Consider the following 16891-nt stretch of genomic DNA (forward strand, 5'->3'; position numbering starts at 1 on the left):
TTTTTTTTAAACTTGGCAAACAAGAACGTCTTCGGGCAGAGCAGATTTTTTACTTTTTGGAAAAAATGTTTGCAATTTTCCAATTAACTCTCAGCAGGACTGACTCAATTCTTCAAATTGATCAAGCTTTGCTTTCAACATTTTGGCATGCCACCTCTGAAACTTTGGCACAGTAATTGTCAATGGCAAAAATGGTTTGTATATCAAACAAATTATAATTCTTATTGTACAACATTTATGGATTTAATTTTTGTGCATGTCAGTTCCTGACAGACTGTCATCGCTTGAGCTCTCTGTGCACACAGGTGAGATATAGATTTCCGAATATCACATTCTAGTACAAACTCCCTTTACTTAAATGAAAGAGAAATCCAAAAAGAGGCTGCATGCTGCTTCATGACAAAAAAGACAACTCGGTGTTAGCAGTCTGGAACTTTGAGAGACAGGTGACCACTAGCCAATGATAAAAGACAGTAGACGTCCTGGGTCCTACATATCAGTGGGTATATCATCAGAATGCAGGACTCAAGTTATCCTGTAATGCATGGCCTTGAAGGAAAAATGTTGGCAGTATGTCCTGGGGCCATTGCTACTGTAGTTCAGGCAAAAAGGAAGTGATGTCATCACTCCATGAGTCCTGAAAGGGTTATTCTGACCAGCAGCAGGGCAAACACCAAAAGTAAACCTTTTGCTTAACGCCCAAAAGCATGAATATATTAGAAAAAAAAATGGCAGGCTTTTTTCTTCCAAAGAACAATGATTTAAGTAATTAAAAACATACAAAATTATTTTTTTTCGTTGTTGTTTTGAAATTATTTACAATACAATGCTGAAGCACATCTTTAAAAAACTTTATTCTAAATCTTGAAATAAAACATTTTCCTTTATTTATTTGATGTTTTTTTTTCTTCCCTAGATCGTAAAGAGTAATCCGTCATAACACAGTACCTCCAGATAGTTCTTCAGGTTATTTTTTTGTTGTCTTTAAGTGCATTTCTAGGCGTGACCTCCATGTTAAAGAGATGGCAGGTGGGCCGAGCTGCATTTCACTCTCTCTATGATGCAGTATGGCTGTCCCTGCAAATTGGAGGCATTCAGAGGCTTTGTTTGTGTTCATGTGTGATTTTGCCCACAGGATTGCATCGGAGGGGAGATCAGTGGATGGCAAATTCGTGGGCCAGATCTTCTGTTCCTCACCATCACTCTCCAGGCTCTTGGAGTCGACTGAGCATGAGTCTGGGTTTGGGGGTTTGTAAGGGATGTGGGGGGTTGTATGAGTGGGTGGACGGTGGTGCCGTAGAGTGTCACCTGGGTGGATAGCCCTTGAAGTGACCCCTAGACCACGGATTCTGCGGCAGCGTCAGGCACTTCTTAAAGTGCTCCAGCTCTGCCTGTAGGTTCTCCCTCTCGGCCGCAAGCTTCTGCTTCTGAGCCATCAGCTCCTTCAGAAAAAATACACACATTACCCATGAGACATCATCAGACAGATACCTGACAAAACAGATATTTTCTGACAGGATCTGGCATTCAGGGCTGGATCTAATATTTCTGGTGTGGAGTCATGATCTAACACTGCATTACATGGGTATGTTCATTCAACAGTATTTGTGCACCGCACTTGGCATTCCCATGAACGTGATGTAGAGTGTGATGAAATAAAAGGACAGAATCTCAACAAAATGTGATCAAAAGTGGTTATAGGAGACACATTTGAAATGGAAACAGTAATGTGTCTTGGCAGACCATTGGAAATGCACCTTAATATCAGGTATAAATTGGTTCTAAGAGATGTTAGCATTTGTGTGTGTTTCTTACCCCTATTGAGTGTGACAGCTGTTCAGCGGTTAGACTGAGATTATAGTGATGCGCCTCCAGCCGTCTGCACTGACTGTGGAGAACTTGTCGCTCAATGCTTTGCTCTAGAGTCAAACAGAGAGAAAGAGACAGGGAGCGGTAAGACTCCTCGGGTCCTTCTCTTACACTCAAGAATCCCCCTGGCATCACATACACCAACACACCACAACTTAAGAATTTGCTGCTCTTCTGTTGGCCAGAACTATGATATCCATCAAGCATCAGTACTGATAGGAACTCAAACCCCTGAACACACATCTTACCTTCTGCATACTCTTGATAAGCTTCAAAAATGGCTTCAATGCCCTGCCACCTTGATGTAGTGGGCTCGTCCTCCTCTGTGTCATCTTCCTCATCCTCTTCCTCAGACTCCTCTGTGGAGAGCTCCTGGCGGGAAGGGTGTGGGGGGCAGTGCTGTCCGTTGGGCTGCAAAGAAGGAGGGTGTGGGTGGGGTTTGGACCGGCCCGGTGTGCTCTGGAGCTCAGGAATGTTATAATGCACGGATGAATCCACTGCATGGTTCTGTTCTGACATGACCAAGGCACCACCTGATAGAGGAAGAGACGTGTTAGATCTATTAGCTGCTCTGAAAATAGGTCTGTTTACAGTGAGCATGATAAGATGTTAAAATGAAACCTAATGCTCTGTTCAGCAAACCTATTATAATTTATGCAAAATGTTCTCTGGGAATCGAACCATTATCTACCACAGTGTTTCCCAACCTTGTTCCTGGAGACACAACAACAGAACACATTTTCAAACCCTTCTTGCTCAAACACACCTGATTCAACTCATCAACTTGTTAGTAAAGAGTCCAAGACATGGAAGAGTCTAAGAGAGTCTGAGAGTCCTGAAATAGATGGGTCTGATAAGGGAGACATCCATAATGTGTACTGTTGGTGTACCTCCAGGAACAGGGTTGAGAAACACTGACTGCTCTACCAGTTGAGCCGCAAGAATGCTGCGACTTGCTGCCTACTACCTACATAGACAGAATCCTGGCTTAAATGGAACTACCTTCCCTACCTTATGCAACAGTCTCTGCATATATTATCCCTTTAAATGTTGCCTACATAAGAAGTTGAAACAAAGCTATTTTCATTGTGTGATGCATAGGCCATTTCAATTTTATTCATTCAGGAAAAGTTTTTCAGTCTTGTGTCTAGCATTTCTGACAGATGACAAGCAAATAGGTATGTACTCACAAGCTACTTATTTGGTACAGATACCTGTAAATAATATCTATATTAAAATTATATTACATAATGTGGGTTTTTGCATCACTTTCAAATGTTTTAAGGACTTTTTTACTGTTTGTGCCAAAACACCCTTAAATATTTAGCTGGCCTGTGTCACATGATTGTAAGAAGGGAGTTTACAGACACGCACAGTCACACACGTATACTTCCGTATTATAATGGAAGAGCTGGACAGAATAACAGAAAGGAAATGTAGTTTGGTTAGAGGCTTCTTTTCACCTGTTCAAAAATAAACAGCATGATGCAATGATACATGGTATTTTAGTTTATTATATATATATATATATATATATAATATATATTTTTATTACTATTCAATCACAATATTTCTGTAAAATACAATATTATTCTTATACCTATTGGTACATTGGTTTTTATTTAATTGTGCTCAAATTTGCTTTTGTGATACATTTGCTATTAATGGACAGTATGTGTCATGTAGATGCAATTTGTCTAAATAGAATCACATACCCATTTAAGAAATAATCAGTATCAGTATCGTTAAAATTGTATCAAAAAGTAACGCTATCGTATAGAATTTAAAAGGTTTGGTATCGCCCATCCCTAGCAGCTTCTCGAGAGCGGCTGCACAAACTCTTGATGATGACACAGATGATTCACAATTGGCCGGATTCACTGATGAAAACAGTCATGGGTGTTTAGTGTTTATTTTAAGTGCATCCAAATTTGCGTATTTATGCACTATTCTAGGCTGTTTTGTAGAATAAATAGTGTGATTAGAGTGTTTACACTGAAAATTCCATAAAATAAAAAGTGCACTTCAAATGCCCGGATGATACTCTCAATTAAAAAAAAGTGAAAAAGTTGAAGTGACGTGACTTGTGGCTAAGTATGGTGATCCATACTTGGAATTAGTGCTCTGCATTTAACCCATCCAAAGTGCACACACACAGCAGTGAACACACACACCGTGAATACACACCCGGAGCAGTGGGCAGCCATTTATGCTGCGGCGCCCGGGGAGCAGTTGGGGGTTCGGTGCCTTGCTCAAGGGCACCTCAGTCGTGGTATTGAAGGTGGAGAGAGCGCTGTACATTCACTCCACCCACCTACAATCCCTGCCGGTACGAGACTCGAACCCGCAACCTTTGGGTTACGAGTCCGACTCTCTAACCATTAGGCCACGACTTCCCCATTAACCAAAAAAAACGAAGAGTGGAATGTTGGACGCTTCATACACTGTGCTGCTTCATAAAAACATTTGAAGTGTCTGTGTATTTGAAAAATACTGCTTCTAATCCACTTCATCAGTGATAAAGTATGCAAACACTGTGCGAATATCATTATGGGAAGCAGAAAGTGTCCGACTTGACGCACTGTTTTCATCTTATCAACTTGTTATCTGGGCATTTCAAATGCTCACATTAGCTTCCATTTAACAACACTGTGTGTTTCTTGTGTACAAATTTAGTTTGATTTTCACATTGATCTGAACAAAAGCAGCAGACGGGCAGAATAAAAATGCAAATTCACTCTCTGACAGTAGGTGGCGCTTATGAAACAGCAGAAATACAGATGTTACCATGGTTACACTTGTACACAAAGCAGCCCTATGCAAGTGCAACAAAACATGTTTCTGAAACCTGTTTGTAGAAAGGAAGCCACAGTATTTACATGTATTCAAATAGCCAATCAGGTTTTTGTATTTGCTTTGGTGTTTATTAAACAACAATAGATAGTTAAAAACAATTTTTTTTCCCAAACACTTGCTTACACTAACATATTTTTTGCATTTTAATCTGTACTGAAAAATGCCAGTCCAGAAAAGAGATTATTCTCTATTATTATTATTATTATTTTTATTATTCTCTTGTAATTTTCAAAACCCACCGGAAGGTGTTTTTGCCTTATTAAAGCATTAATTTCATTAATCTTTGATACATTTCTCTAAAGCAGTGGTTAAATAAATGGCCAATGGTAAATTTTAAAAGTCTGCTCAAGTAAACATATCTTCATATTTATATCTTAAAATATAAATATACTGAGTAAGACAATTTGTTGTGGTATGTCAGACACATGTGACATGTATGTTGCAGAGCACTGGCTGTTTGCGTTCATTTAGATGCAAATTAAGCATGTTCAGACTTTTAAATCTGGTTTATTTTTTATAAAGTCTGTTAAATCTGATAGCTCCTGTGTATGTTTACATACACACATAACACATTTTGTGACATATGTAGCTGAAGATTGATTTGTTCGAATCCAGCAACAGCACAACTGTTACATTGCTCTGACCGTAAAGTCACCATGAAATAAAAATGGACGGTTCTTATTTTATTATGGAACTAATATTTATTATAAATAATTAATCTATGCACATCATTAATTTTTACAAATACATGTGCTCTCATAATCTTTAATCAGAATAACTTCCCTCTTGCAACAACATTTCTTCTCTTCTCTGATGATGTATACACTGGAGCAATGGCAGAACAACTAGTCACTCAAATGAGATCACAGCAATAGCAAACGAGAACAATCCAATCAATTCTCAATGGACAAAATGTCCCACCCTACATTTGTACTTTTTTTAAGGAGTCATTTCACACAGATATACGTCACAAAAGGGAAGAAAAGACTATTACAACTTTAATTTCATGGCGACTTTAAGTTAAGTATATAAGCAATGAAATAACAGAATCTTAAAGAGACTTTGAACTGCTAATTACCTTTACTCTTCTGCAGGGCTTTTTGGGTGGACTGCAGTACTGATTCATGGAACTGCTGGGCAAACTCCTCAGCAATGAAATTCTCCCAGGGTTTGGTCTTTCCATTGACACTAACGGAACTCTCTTTACTGAACGGGGGCTGTCGCAGACTGTTTAGCAGATTAGAGCTCCTGCCAGGGATGCTGTCATTGGCTCGACATTTGTCAGGTAATGCAGCAGGCAAGGAAGAGTCTTTCAGTCTCAAGGGATCTGAGAGGGATCTGTGATGATCTGAGTGGGAGAGGGGTTCTGCTGGGGGCTGGGGCACAGACACAGAGGGGGAGGGACTGGGGGGCCGTCCATTCAGCAGCTCATCAGAATGGACTGGAGACTGAGATGACAGGTCTGCAAAATAAATAAATAAGTAAATAAATGTTTGCAGGTTGGTATATTCATGAACATAGCAAAACATCAAATAGACTCTCGACCAATGTGGACTGAAGGGACTCTGAAGTTATCATGAGGAGTGTTTCGTACATCCCTGACAGTGTAACACAGATGCTGTGCATCTCCTGAGGGTCATCCACACAGTGAAACACTCAGTACATGTTATGGTAATGAGCTGAGAAAACAGACAATGATGAACATCTGGAGCTGTCAGCTGCTTTCACACACTGACAACACTCCACAGTAGGGATGTGCCCAAACAGCGAATCCAAATTCGGAAAGGCAACGAACAACGTTTTCTATGGAGCCACTAAAGGGACATGGTTAGCCGCTTGCTAGCGATAGCCTGTTACATTACAGTACATAAAATTTCAATTACCACATAAACAGAGTAAGGAGAGATGACTGATAGGACAATGGCGAATGATTTGCAGATCCTGAGCACCACTGACAAAAATTTAATCTTGTGAAATGTGTGGTAATTACTGGTGCTCTGTAGTATAAACAGAGTATGTGTGATCGCGAATCTCGAAAGTGGAAGTAAAAAGCGAGCGCGCATTCAAAAGCAATTTCAATGCCCCGCATTTTAATAGTGACTTCCTGATGCCCGCAATTAATATACAGTATAATTACCCAATGATATACTTGCGAGAGAAAGCACTGAAATATATTTTTTCCTCCCATCTCGTATTTATTCCCTTTAGGGGTTCCGTAGTACACGTCATTTCCTTTCCGAACATGGTATTCGGGGACATCCCTATTCCACAGTGAGTACTCACACAACACGAGTCACTGCATGGACAAACGCACGTGCACACACACACCTGCGCATAGGGTTGCAGGGCTCCTGCACAGCGGGTGAGGGTTGTGTCTGATGCTGTCTAGAGTCATGCTCTTCTGTTTTATGGCCTTCAACAACTCCTCAACCCTCTCATTATCTGAAACAGGAAGAAAAAATGAACAAGTGAGAGACGGATAGATATTTACGTTACAGCTTGTGAAAGTATATTCTTGTTTGTTTGCTGCCTTTACACTTGGTTCACATCAAGGCTTCTACCACCCCCTGCCAGTCCTGCATCTAATTGTATTATATGACTCTGAAGTAAGCTCTAGTGTGAAAATGTCCAGATAAAAAACACAGAGCCTACGTATGAACACGATAAACAGCATGAGTACCTCTTCTCTGCTGCTGAGTGATGTGGTTGAGGCTGAAGATGGTGAGGAAGCGTTTCTTGTCCTCCAGTTCAGGGCTGTTGTTCATGTCCTCTGGGGTGAAGCGGGTTATTAGGGGGGAAGGAGTAGGCCGCTTGCTCTGAACGGCTGGCAGGGAAGGACTCCTCTCTCTCAGCATGCGCCTCCTCTTCATCCTCTTCACCTCCATCATCTCTTCCCGACGGGCCAGAGTCGTCAGGTCAAACATCTGCAGAAACTCCACCTTCTGTAGGAAGAGAGGGTTTTTTCTCAATAAATACTGCTTTACTGGGACAAGGTCATTAGAGTCATGATGGAATCATCAAAGATCCAAAAAACTACACAAAGAAACAATATTTGCAATAACAAACATTTGATAACTTTGGTAGTATTGCATGATACTATGGTGATTTACCTCAGTGGAATCGTCTAGTTTGAGTGGCGGCTGTTCTGCGACCCTCCTGAGATGAGCTCGCACCTCTTCCTCATCACTCTCATCATAGGAGTCATCCACTTCATAATAATAACCTACAAAAGATATCACTAATCACTCAGCGACTCTTAGAAATTACCTTCAAATGATGTAAGCTTGACCCACTGGATAAAAATGGTATGAATAAAGCCCAGATTATACCCAGATTATACTTCAGTTGTAGTGTCAAACACTCAGCTTTTGAAAGTATACTCCAATTGATAATGTGCACAAATCCAGGCAGTCGCACTAGAAACTTTTCTTTTTGATGTTCAATCTCCTCTGTTTCTTTATTAACTGTAACACAATGGCCCAGGCCAGTGTTTCCACTTTGAGGAAACTAATTATTGCAAAAAAACAAGATGCATTTGTGAGCATTTGTGCATACAGTATGAGTGGACAACGCCATTTACGTCACACACACTTTACACATTTTCTGTCACACATGTAAAAACCGAAGCATACTTTGGCATTACTCTGCAGATATATATGCGTGAACATTTTCAGCATTTGGCTGGCCCGGTTAACTACTTACCTTTCTCTCTGGCTTCTCTGCGTCTTTTCTCCTCCAAGTCCAGTTTGCTGACAGCTCGTCTGTGCTGTTGCAGGAGCTCATCATACACTAACGTGGCATCTGGTGCGAGACGTGAATGCCCCTGGAGGCTTTTAAAAGACCCGCTGGACTTCAGGCCTGCATTCAGCTCTCCGTAAGGCCTTGACCGACTCAGCGGTGCCCTCTGCTGGTTCAGGAAGCTCTGGGTGGATTTTTCCAGCTCTGCTAGGAAAGTGTTTGACTCAGAGAACCCACTGGGCTGGATGGGGGGATATTTATCCAGACTGTCCCTTTTCCGAGATCCCTCTTCCAGCATTTCAGAAGTGTAATGACGCTCATATTTGGAGGGGGGTAGAGGAAGCCGGCTGATATCATAGTGACCCAGACTCTGGGGCTCGTGCAAGGTGCGTCTAGAGTCGGTGGAGGTCTCGATGAGCGATGCGGGGTTCCAGAGCGTGGTTGGTGGTGGGGGAGCATGGTCTTTGTGCTGATGTTTTGGGGAGATGAGAGGGGGTGGTGCTCCCAGGAGAAGATGGACATCCCTGTCTCTCTCACGATCTCTGCTGTTGGGCTCGTGATGGTTTGGTACAGGTCTAAAATCGGAAATACATTTTCCAGTCTTTGTTAGCTCTGACCTTTGCAATGCAACAAAACTAGGGCTGCATGATAAATCGCATGCGATATTTAATGCGGATCTTGTCAGAAAAGCCAGTTCTGTAATTAGTGGTAAATCTCCATCACGTGCGTGCTTTCACATGGAGCAGCATTTACTACACAGAGCCGTTGTTCACCTACAAGCTGTGCAAAACCACGATCATATATGAACATGGACTTGCGCAGCTTGTCCGTGAACAACAGCTCTGTGTAGTAAATGCTGCTCCATTTGAAAGCACGCACATGATGGGAGATTTACCGCTGATTACAGAACTGGCTTTACTGACAAGATGCGCATTAAATATCGCATGCGATTCATCGTGCAGCCCTACACAAAACCACATTACTGTCCCAAGGTTTTGCAACCTAAACGTAACTCATTTGTATCAGTCTTTTGTAAATTGTAGAAGATGCAAACATGTGAGTCACTCTTTGAAGTCAACTGGATTCATACAAACTCTGACGCCCCAACCAAAAACACTAGACTCTGACCAAGAGGACTCAGCAATTGAATTCCACCCCCAACCATTCCAAGTTTTCACTTGGTGTTTAATGGGTCTTGATTTATAATGATTTTATCACCACCCATACCTGCTTAGTTTTTCATAATCCAGCATTTCTGATTTTCCTAGATGACATCTGTTAATGCATCTCAATAACTGAATTAATATAATAGAAAAAATTGTAGTAAAAAAGTGTGACTTCTTGTATATTGTAGGCTGAATTTTTGTAATTAAACAACAAATATGTTCAAAGCGCAGGGAATGCAGACATCTGTATGACAACCTCCAGTGTGAAAATGGCCTTACCCGTGTCCCTCTATATGCAGGTCTGCAATTTCCCCCTGTCTGCCGAGGTCCAGGTGCTGCTCTAGGACCTGCTGACGGAACTCTGAAACCTGGTACTGCCTGTCCTCTTTCTCTTGTCGTAGCTTCCGTTGCCGGGCCAACCAGCGCTCTTCCTCATTATTGCGCAGCAGCATGGTGGCCGCTGTCAGACTGGCAGGTCCCGCCCCTCCAGGGCCCAAATACATGCCATGGGCAGAGACAAGGCTGGACACGGGGTGATGGGTGGAGTTTAGAGAATGGTGAAGTCCAGGCTGGATTGGTTTAGGGGTTGTAAGGGTGGGCTCTTTGGTTTTATCTGGGGGAAATTATAGTCATAATGTTTAGCTGCACAGAATGACAGGTCACACAGGTGAAACAAAGATTATATAATGCAGTGAAATGTGATGCTTAAGGCAAAATCACATTTGAACTGATTGGTTGTTGTGTTAAAGTGGTAATGAAACGTGCATGTGTTCGGCACCAGGATATATTATAAAACCAACTTTGCCTAAAATCTGATTCAAAAAAAGTTGTTTAAACCACAGATATGACAAATATATTTTCGTAATTTCTACCTAGCAATCTAGCTAGTGAGCCACCACGTTTCTGTGACATAGTTGTTTGTATAACAGTGTTGGTTGACCTTCATGTTTAAGTCTCTTGTTGCTGTGAACAACTAACTTGCCTGACTCAAAGGTCTTATATTTCAATTTTATTGAAATATTTCATTTTTCTTCCGCATGTCATGTCCAGGGCTTTACAAATAAACTTGACTGTCTTTCTTTGTCTAACAAGCACAAACTGTATTAATATTGAATGTTAATGGCAAGACAACCAATCCCCGTGACATCACAGGTTATATTGTACTGTAAGGTGGTGGTGATGTTGCTACAAAAGCTATGACAGGACATTTTTTTTTTAATGTTTACATTTGTTTTGTTTGTTATATAATTATGATTAGGGTGGAAATACATGTACTAAATGATGTTAACTTGACTGACTGACTTCATATCCACTTGAAGTCAGCATGAAATGGAAGCTCACCCTATTCATTTGAATTTATTCTGAATGATTAATCCATGCATATGTTTCTTTTCTTTTTTTTTAGCTCATCATAATCAAAATGTCACAACTCGATCTTCCTGTGAAGTGAAAGACTTCACTCTATTAGGTAAGCCAGACTTCTTGCTACTTACATTACATTGCAACTTATAAAATACAATTATCTGGAGTGGGACTAAGTGTAGTGAATCTCACAAAAACATGTAACGTTCCACTCCTAACTTTTTATACCATACATCATGATGGTATATTTTTAATAATTTTATTTAATTCACATTTCACTGTGTACTTAAACCAGAGTATAAAATTGCTGAAACTAGTACAACAAAAGATATGCTACTAAGCATTCATAGTGTTTTTGTGGTTCAGTTGCTTTGGCATATGGAAATCAACGTTCATACCAGGTCTGTTTGTAGTGATTCTGTCTGCAGGTTTGGCTCTGTCGTCTGGGGGACCTCTCAGCCCATGAAGCTCAGCCAGATAGTGGCTCTCCACAGCCTTCTCTCGTGCTGACCTCTCCTTCTGTCGCTCTATCTCTCTCTCACGCTCTCTCTCTTTTTCTCTTTCTCTCTCCCTTTCTCTCTCCCTCTCTCTCTCACGCTCCAGCTCCTTCTCTCGCTCCCTTTCTCGCTCACGCTCTTTTTCTCGCTCAGCCTCTCGTTCCCGCTCTTTCTCGCGCTCGCGTTCTCTTTCTCTCTGTCGCAGCTCGTCCTCCATCTGGAGTCTGTGAAGACACAACACACACACACACACTGATGAGCTCAAACTACAGAAACATAGCGCAAATATGTGTTTTTGTTTGTCTGTGAATGTCATTGTTGGTGAAGCTACTTATAAAGTTTGTCCAGCAACAAGCCACTCATAAATTTAAACTAGTCAATCTCCCCTTTCGAGGTTACACTACAAGCCATTAATAAAGAGCATCTAACTGCATTAAAACTGTTTAAAATGGGTAATATTTTTTAACTATTAGATGCAGTCAGAGCAATACTTATAATGTTCTCGATAGTGTATTTATAATATTATAATTATTATCAGTATTTGAATAATACTGAATCATTTTTTGTGTACAAGATAGTACTGAAAAATTCTGCACAGTTGTATGCACAGCGACTCTGTTTTAGATGAACAAACTAAATACGGCAAATTCACTAAAATTAATCCGTCTCCCCAGCACTACATATTTTGATTTTTTTTATCTCAGTTCAGTCTGCTGTAAATCAGAGTGTGCGATACAATAAGACAAAAAATATTTTTTCCAATGCTATTTATTTAAAAAAATAATCAAATATTATCAAGTCTGCAATGTTACTACAGTACTACATCTAGATATAATGTCATGAAATTAGTTTATGGCCATTACCATTACAAAAAAAGACAGCGGTACAATATAATATGCTATAGTGATTCATCAAGTTGTAATGCATTAATATATATTTCCATTTTTTCCATTGTTTACGTCAAGGTGTCATGGTGTTGTTGTGTACCTCTCTGACAAGCGCTCCGACTGTAGGCTGGACAGTGATGGGTGGCTTAGGTCTCCAGGGTAACGCACCCCAGGCAGGTGCATGTGTACTGCAGATGGGTGAAGATGAGGTAGAGCACCCCCTGCAGGCAACGGATAGAATGGCGACCTCAGCGCTGAGAGACAGAATGGATCATCCATTCTAAGAGAGTTAAAATAGGAAGAAACTTAGACAGCTATAAATAAGTCATTCATAGGTTGATTGCTTGAAATAATTTAAACACTGCGGCTCTTTCTAAACATTGATCTGTTTATCTGAGCATTCTGACCAGCCCTACACAGAAATACTGACTCAAATTGAGTTTAGGGCTGTTTGGCCATGCAACAAGTGGCTGAATTGGGAATTGTTTCGGGAAAGGTCCCATTGTGGAAATGTGGTGGTACAAAAATTACATGTTACACCTTTAGTCTTTCCTGTGCAATACATTAAGCCCCACTCACACCAAGAACAGTAACTATAAAGATAACTATAATGATAAATATATTAGTGTTCTATAAGCACATGCTGCAGTTATCATGCTGCAGATATGTGGCATGCTGCCACTTTAAATTCTCAAGCTCTTTAAAGCCGGGTGGAATCTGATTGGCTGTCAATAATTTTATCATTCATCAGTCCTTATTTTATAGTTGTGGTGTGGACTTCCTTATTCTCATAGAATTAGGTGATTATTATTGCTTGATTGTTAAAACTTTATAGTTATATTTATCATCCTTTATCTTCCATGTCATTGCTGTAAGAACTAAAACAGAATAAAACAGAATAAAACAGAATACTGTCCCCATTTATGCTCAAATTATCGGTGAATAACTAGGATTATAGTGTTGTATAGACTACTATAATGGTGCTTTTTGGAGCAGAACAGAATAAATCACCATTAATATTCGTGCATGCAAATAAGCAGTGTGAACATTCTGCTTAATGTCTCCTGTTGTGTTCCATGGAAGAAAGACAGTCACACAGATTGGAAACAACCTGACAGTGAGTAAATAAGGACAGAATCATCACTTCATTTGCTTTAGTTTACAGTAAATCTCAAATCTCAGCTAATATCTCCAGGGTTTTAAATGTGTTTAAGCCGCGGACACACTAGACTTTTCGTTCCATTGACTTCCATTCATACGCATGCGAATGACAGACCGGAAACGCAAGCCCGTGCAAAGATATTTCGAATTTCGCTGCGTAGCAAAGTTCAAGTTTGGTGAACTCTGACCTGCGAATTCGCGTCACGTGAATGCGTGAAACCAATAGAAGATCAAAACCTCACAAAGTGACCTCTTGGTACAGAAATGGAGGAATCGCTAATTTTAGCAGTGTCGCATCTTCCTGCTTTATACAACACAACTTTAAAAGATTACAAAAATCATATAAAAAGAGAACCTTGGTTTGCGGTGGCAAGGGAAACAGGAGCGGATGGCACGTTTGAACAGTGAAACGAGTAATTTTATGTGATTTTTTTATTACATGAGATTTGTATGTGTGTGTGTGTGTACTTGATTAACTATACTTGTGACTGATTGTAATCACTTAAATAGAAAAGAATTATGACTAGTGGGGATATTTTGGCGCGTGATGTCATATCCTGCTCCCGCTCCTTTTCGCAGCACCGTCCGAACGAATTTCGCAAGCTCAAAGTCTAGTGTGACCGCGACTTTAGTCGTTGCATGTTTGTGTACCTGTAGTGTGAGAAGGAGGGGTGGGGCAGATATCCAGGATGGTAGTAAGCAGCAGCAGCTGCAGCAGTGGCAGGATCAAGCCCCAGGGGTAAAGACGGCATGCGTAGCTCCTCGGCTGTGGCATAAGGACGAAACCCCCTCAGATATTCCTCAGGAACACTGGCCGGGGGCAGAGTATGGGGCATCTGACGGGGCAGGCTGTCAGTGAAATAGAGGAAAAGAATTTAAAGCAATATAACCAATAAAAAAAAAAAAAGAATGACGTCACGAGTTGTGTCTGAAAAGGGATGGCAGGTTTTAGGGCCTCTCCACGCACCTTAAAGTTTTTAGCATGAACAAAATTGTAACAAAGTGGAAAGGTAACACTTTACAATAAGTTTCCATTTGTTAAAATTAATTAACATGGACTGACAATGAAAAATACTTATAAAGCATTTATTTATCTTAATTAATATTAATTTCAACATTTTCATAAAACATTATTAAAATATGTTCCTAATTATTTACTGGACCTGAGCTAATAATAAACAGTTATCTAACCATTAATTACCAAGATTGTGGTGGCCTGCATCTAATCTGCCCCGCCACAGTTTCATAATGAACCGAAAATATTTCATAACAAAATATCTCTAAAATCTAAATAGCGATGTGGCTTATCAAATCACACATTTAATTAAATAGGCAGGCTACAACAGTCTGACATGCTGTGCTTCAGAGTGACTGTGTTCATCTGTGTTACCACTGGAACAATGTATTCCTTGAATCAATTAAACCAAGTCCAGGCTGATTGTTCAGTGAAAGACTAAAGGCCTAGCAGTGAAGTCAATTTCCCACAGTTCGTAAGTAATACTCACTTAAGAGGCTGAAAGCGTGAGTCCTGCATCACAGACGCGGGCGTCAAGCCAAATGCATAAGGGTTTCCAATTAGGTGGGTCGGGACAGTGGGACCCCCTTTCTCTTGGGTAGAAGAAGCCTCTGAACTTAACCTGTCCCGGCTGACTCCACGAGGACCTGACTCAGCCTAGACAGAGAAGAGAGGAGCGTTTTGTGTGAGAAGTGCGCTATTACAGCTTCACATGCAGCCCATGTTTGCCAAGCAAACTCCAAAATGTACAGCACTTCTCAGATGTGCCTAAAAATTTCAACAGCATGTAAAACCTTGTTTATGCTTGATGTGGCGCAAACCACTGCAGATGATGCTCTCTAGAGGCATTTATACTTCACATGCTCCAGCCCCACAAAACAACAAGATTAAATTAATAATAATAATAATTTTTTTAAAGGGGTCATATGATGCTGCTAAATAGAACATTATTTGGTGTATTTGGTGTAATGAAATGTGTTTATGCGGTTTAAAGTAAAAAAAAACATTATTTTCCACATACTGTACATTATTGTTTCTCCTCTATGCCCCGCCTTTTTGAAACGCGTCGATTTTTACAAAGCTCATCGGTCTGAAAAAGCGAGGTGTGCTGTGATTGGCCAGCTATCCAGTGCGTTGTGATTGGCCGAATACCTCAGGCGTGAGACGGAAATGTTACGCCCCTCACCATACTGTTGATGCCGTGTCCCGGCTGGAGCGACGAAACAAAAAACATGAAAATCCATTACAAACGAGGTTTCGCTTTCACAACGAAAAACACAGCGGCCTAACGTGAGCCGAAGCCCCGGCTTAGCGCGCGCTGAGGCCGGGCTAGAATGAGCTGAGGCCGGGCTAGAGTGAGCTGAGGCCGGGCTAGCGTGAGCCGAAGCCCTGGCTTAGCGTGCGCTGAGGCCGGGCTAGAGTGAGCTGAGGCGGCGGGGTCGAGAACGGCGCGCCTGGCGGATCCGACGAATGAGCGGCAACCACATGTGACGACCCCGGGCTGGACTCCGCTTCGTCCACGGTGAAAGTTGATGTATTCCCTCAGCGACCAGCACAGATCAGCTCTAGGCATGACGAAGTGGATATCGTCCTCTTTTGGAAGACCAAACAAAGTAGTTTCGCTTTCACAACGAAGCACACAGCGTCTTCACGACATGGCTGCAGCGTCAACAATACTACAGTGAGAATAAAAGTTACGCCTTCTTTCTTTGCGTGAACATTTGGGTGGCGCTATGCAAATCTTCCAACATAGTGAGGTAGATATGTGGGGGCGTGTTCGAACGAGCCGTTTTAGGTAGGTGTGGCTGACTCTGAACTTTTATAAAGAATATCTCTTTGGATTTGAGACTTTAGTCTTTGCAACTTTACAGATCTTCTTTATGCACCAAGAGCTTGTAACACTCCAAAGAGAAAGGAAAAATTGAAATCGCATCATATGACCCCTTTAACCATTTTTACCTGGGCAAAATGAAGGTTAGACTAGATTGGCTATTTCTCTGGCTCTAAACTGTGTTGTGCTCATGTTTTTTCTCATGTAAAAATTAGGGCTGGACCAGAATATTCGATTATTTGAATATTCGTTCGGTGGGTTGGCATTCAATTTTCAATTCTGAGATTCGAATATTCTTTTTGTTTTCTCGAACACCTGGCATCCTCCGCTAAACGGTTCTCATTTGCGCTTGAATATGAATCGCCCATGAGTGAATGTCATGATTCAGTTCATCTGGAAGAGAAGACAAAAATGCCGAAGACCTCAGTTGTGTGGGAGCACTTTAAATTGAGTGAGGACAAGACAAAGGCAGTGTGCCAAATATGCGATTTGAAACTGGCCTACCACAA

General features: G+C 41.0%; 1 protein-coding gene across 3 annotated transcripts in view; it reads right to left on the bottom strand.

Moving 5' to 3' along the window:
• Positions 1 to 69: 69 nt before the first annotated feature.
• Positions 70 to 16891, bottom strand: part of LOC107671785 (genetic suppressor element 1) — a 200751-nt gene continuing 183929 nt past the window's right edge. For all 3 annotated transcript variants that reach the window (XM_016464755.1, XM_016464756.1, XM_016464757.1), the window contains exons 4-16: positions 15042 to 15208; positions 14188 to 14385; positions 12476 to 12655; positions 11390 to 11712; positions 9909 to 10242; positions 8428 to 9038; positions 7836 to 7948; positions 7406 to 7667; positions 7054 to 7167; positions 5804 to 6187; positions 2118 to 2402; positions 1816 to 1919; positions 70 to 1442 (exon numbers count right to left, since the gene is read on the bottom strand). In XM_016464755.1, coding sequence (XP_016320241.1) covers positions 1305 to 1442; positions 1816 to 1919; positions 2118 to 2402; positions 5804 to 6187; positions 7054 to 7167; positions 7406 to 7667; positions 7836 to 7948; positions 8428 to 9038; positions 9909 to 10242; positions 11390 to 11712; positions 12476 to 12655; positions 14188 to 14385; positions 15042 to 15208 — 3213 coding nt within the window. In that variant the 3' untranslated portion in view covers positions 70 to 1304. The remainder of the gene's footprint in view (positions 1443 to 1815; positions 1920 to 2117; positions 2403 to 5803; positions 6188 to 7053; positions 7168 to 7405; positions 7668 to 7835; positions 7949 to 8427; positions 9039 to 9908; positions 10243 to 11389; positions 11713 to 12475; positions 12656 to 14187; positions 14386 to 15041; positions 15209 to 16891) is intronic.

This window comes from Sinocyclocheilus anshuiensis, unplaced genomic scaffold (genome assembly GCF_001515605.1).
Source record: "Sinocyclocheilus anshuiensis isolate Anshui unplaced genomic scaffold, SAMN03320099.WGS_v1.1 scaffold120, whole genome shotgun sequence".
Classification (NCBI taxonomy): domain Eukaryota; kingdom Metazoa; phylum Chordata; class Actinopteri; order Cypriniformes; family Cyprinidae; genus Sinocyclocheilus; species Sinocyclocheilus anshuiensis.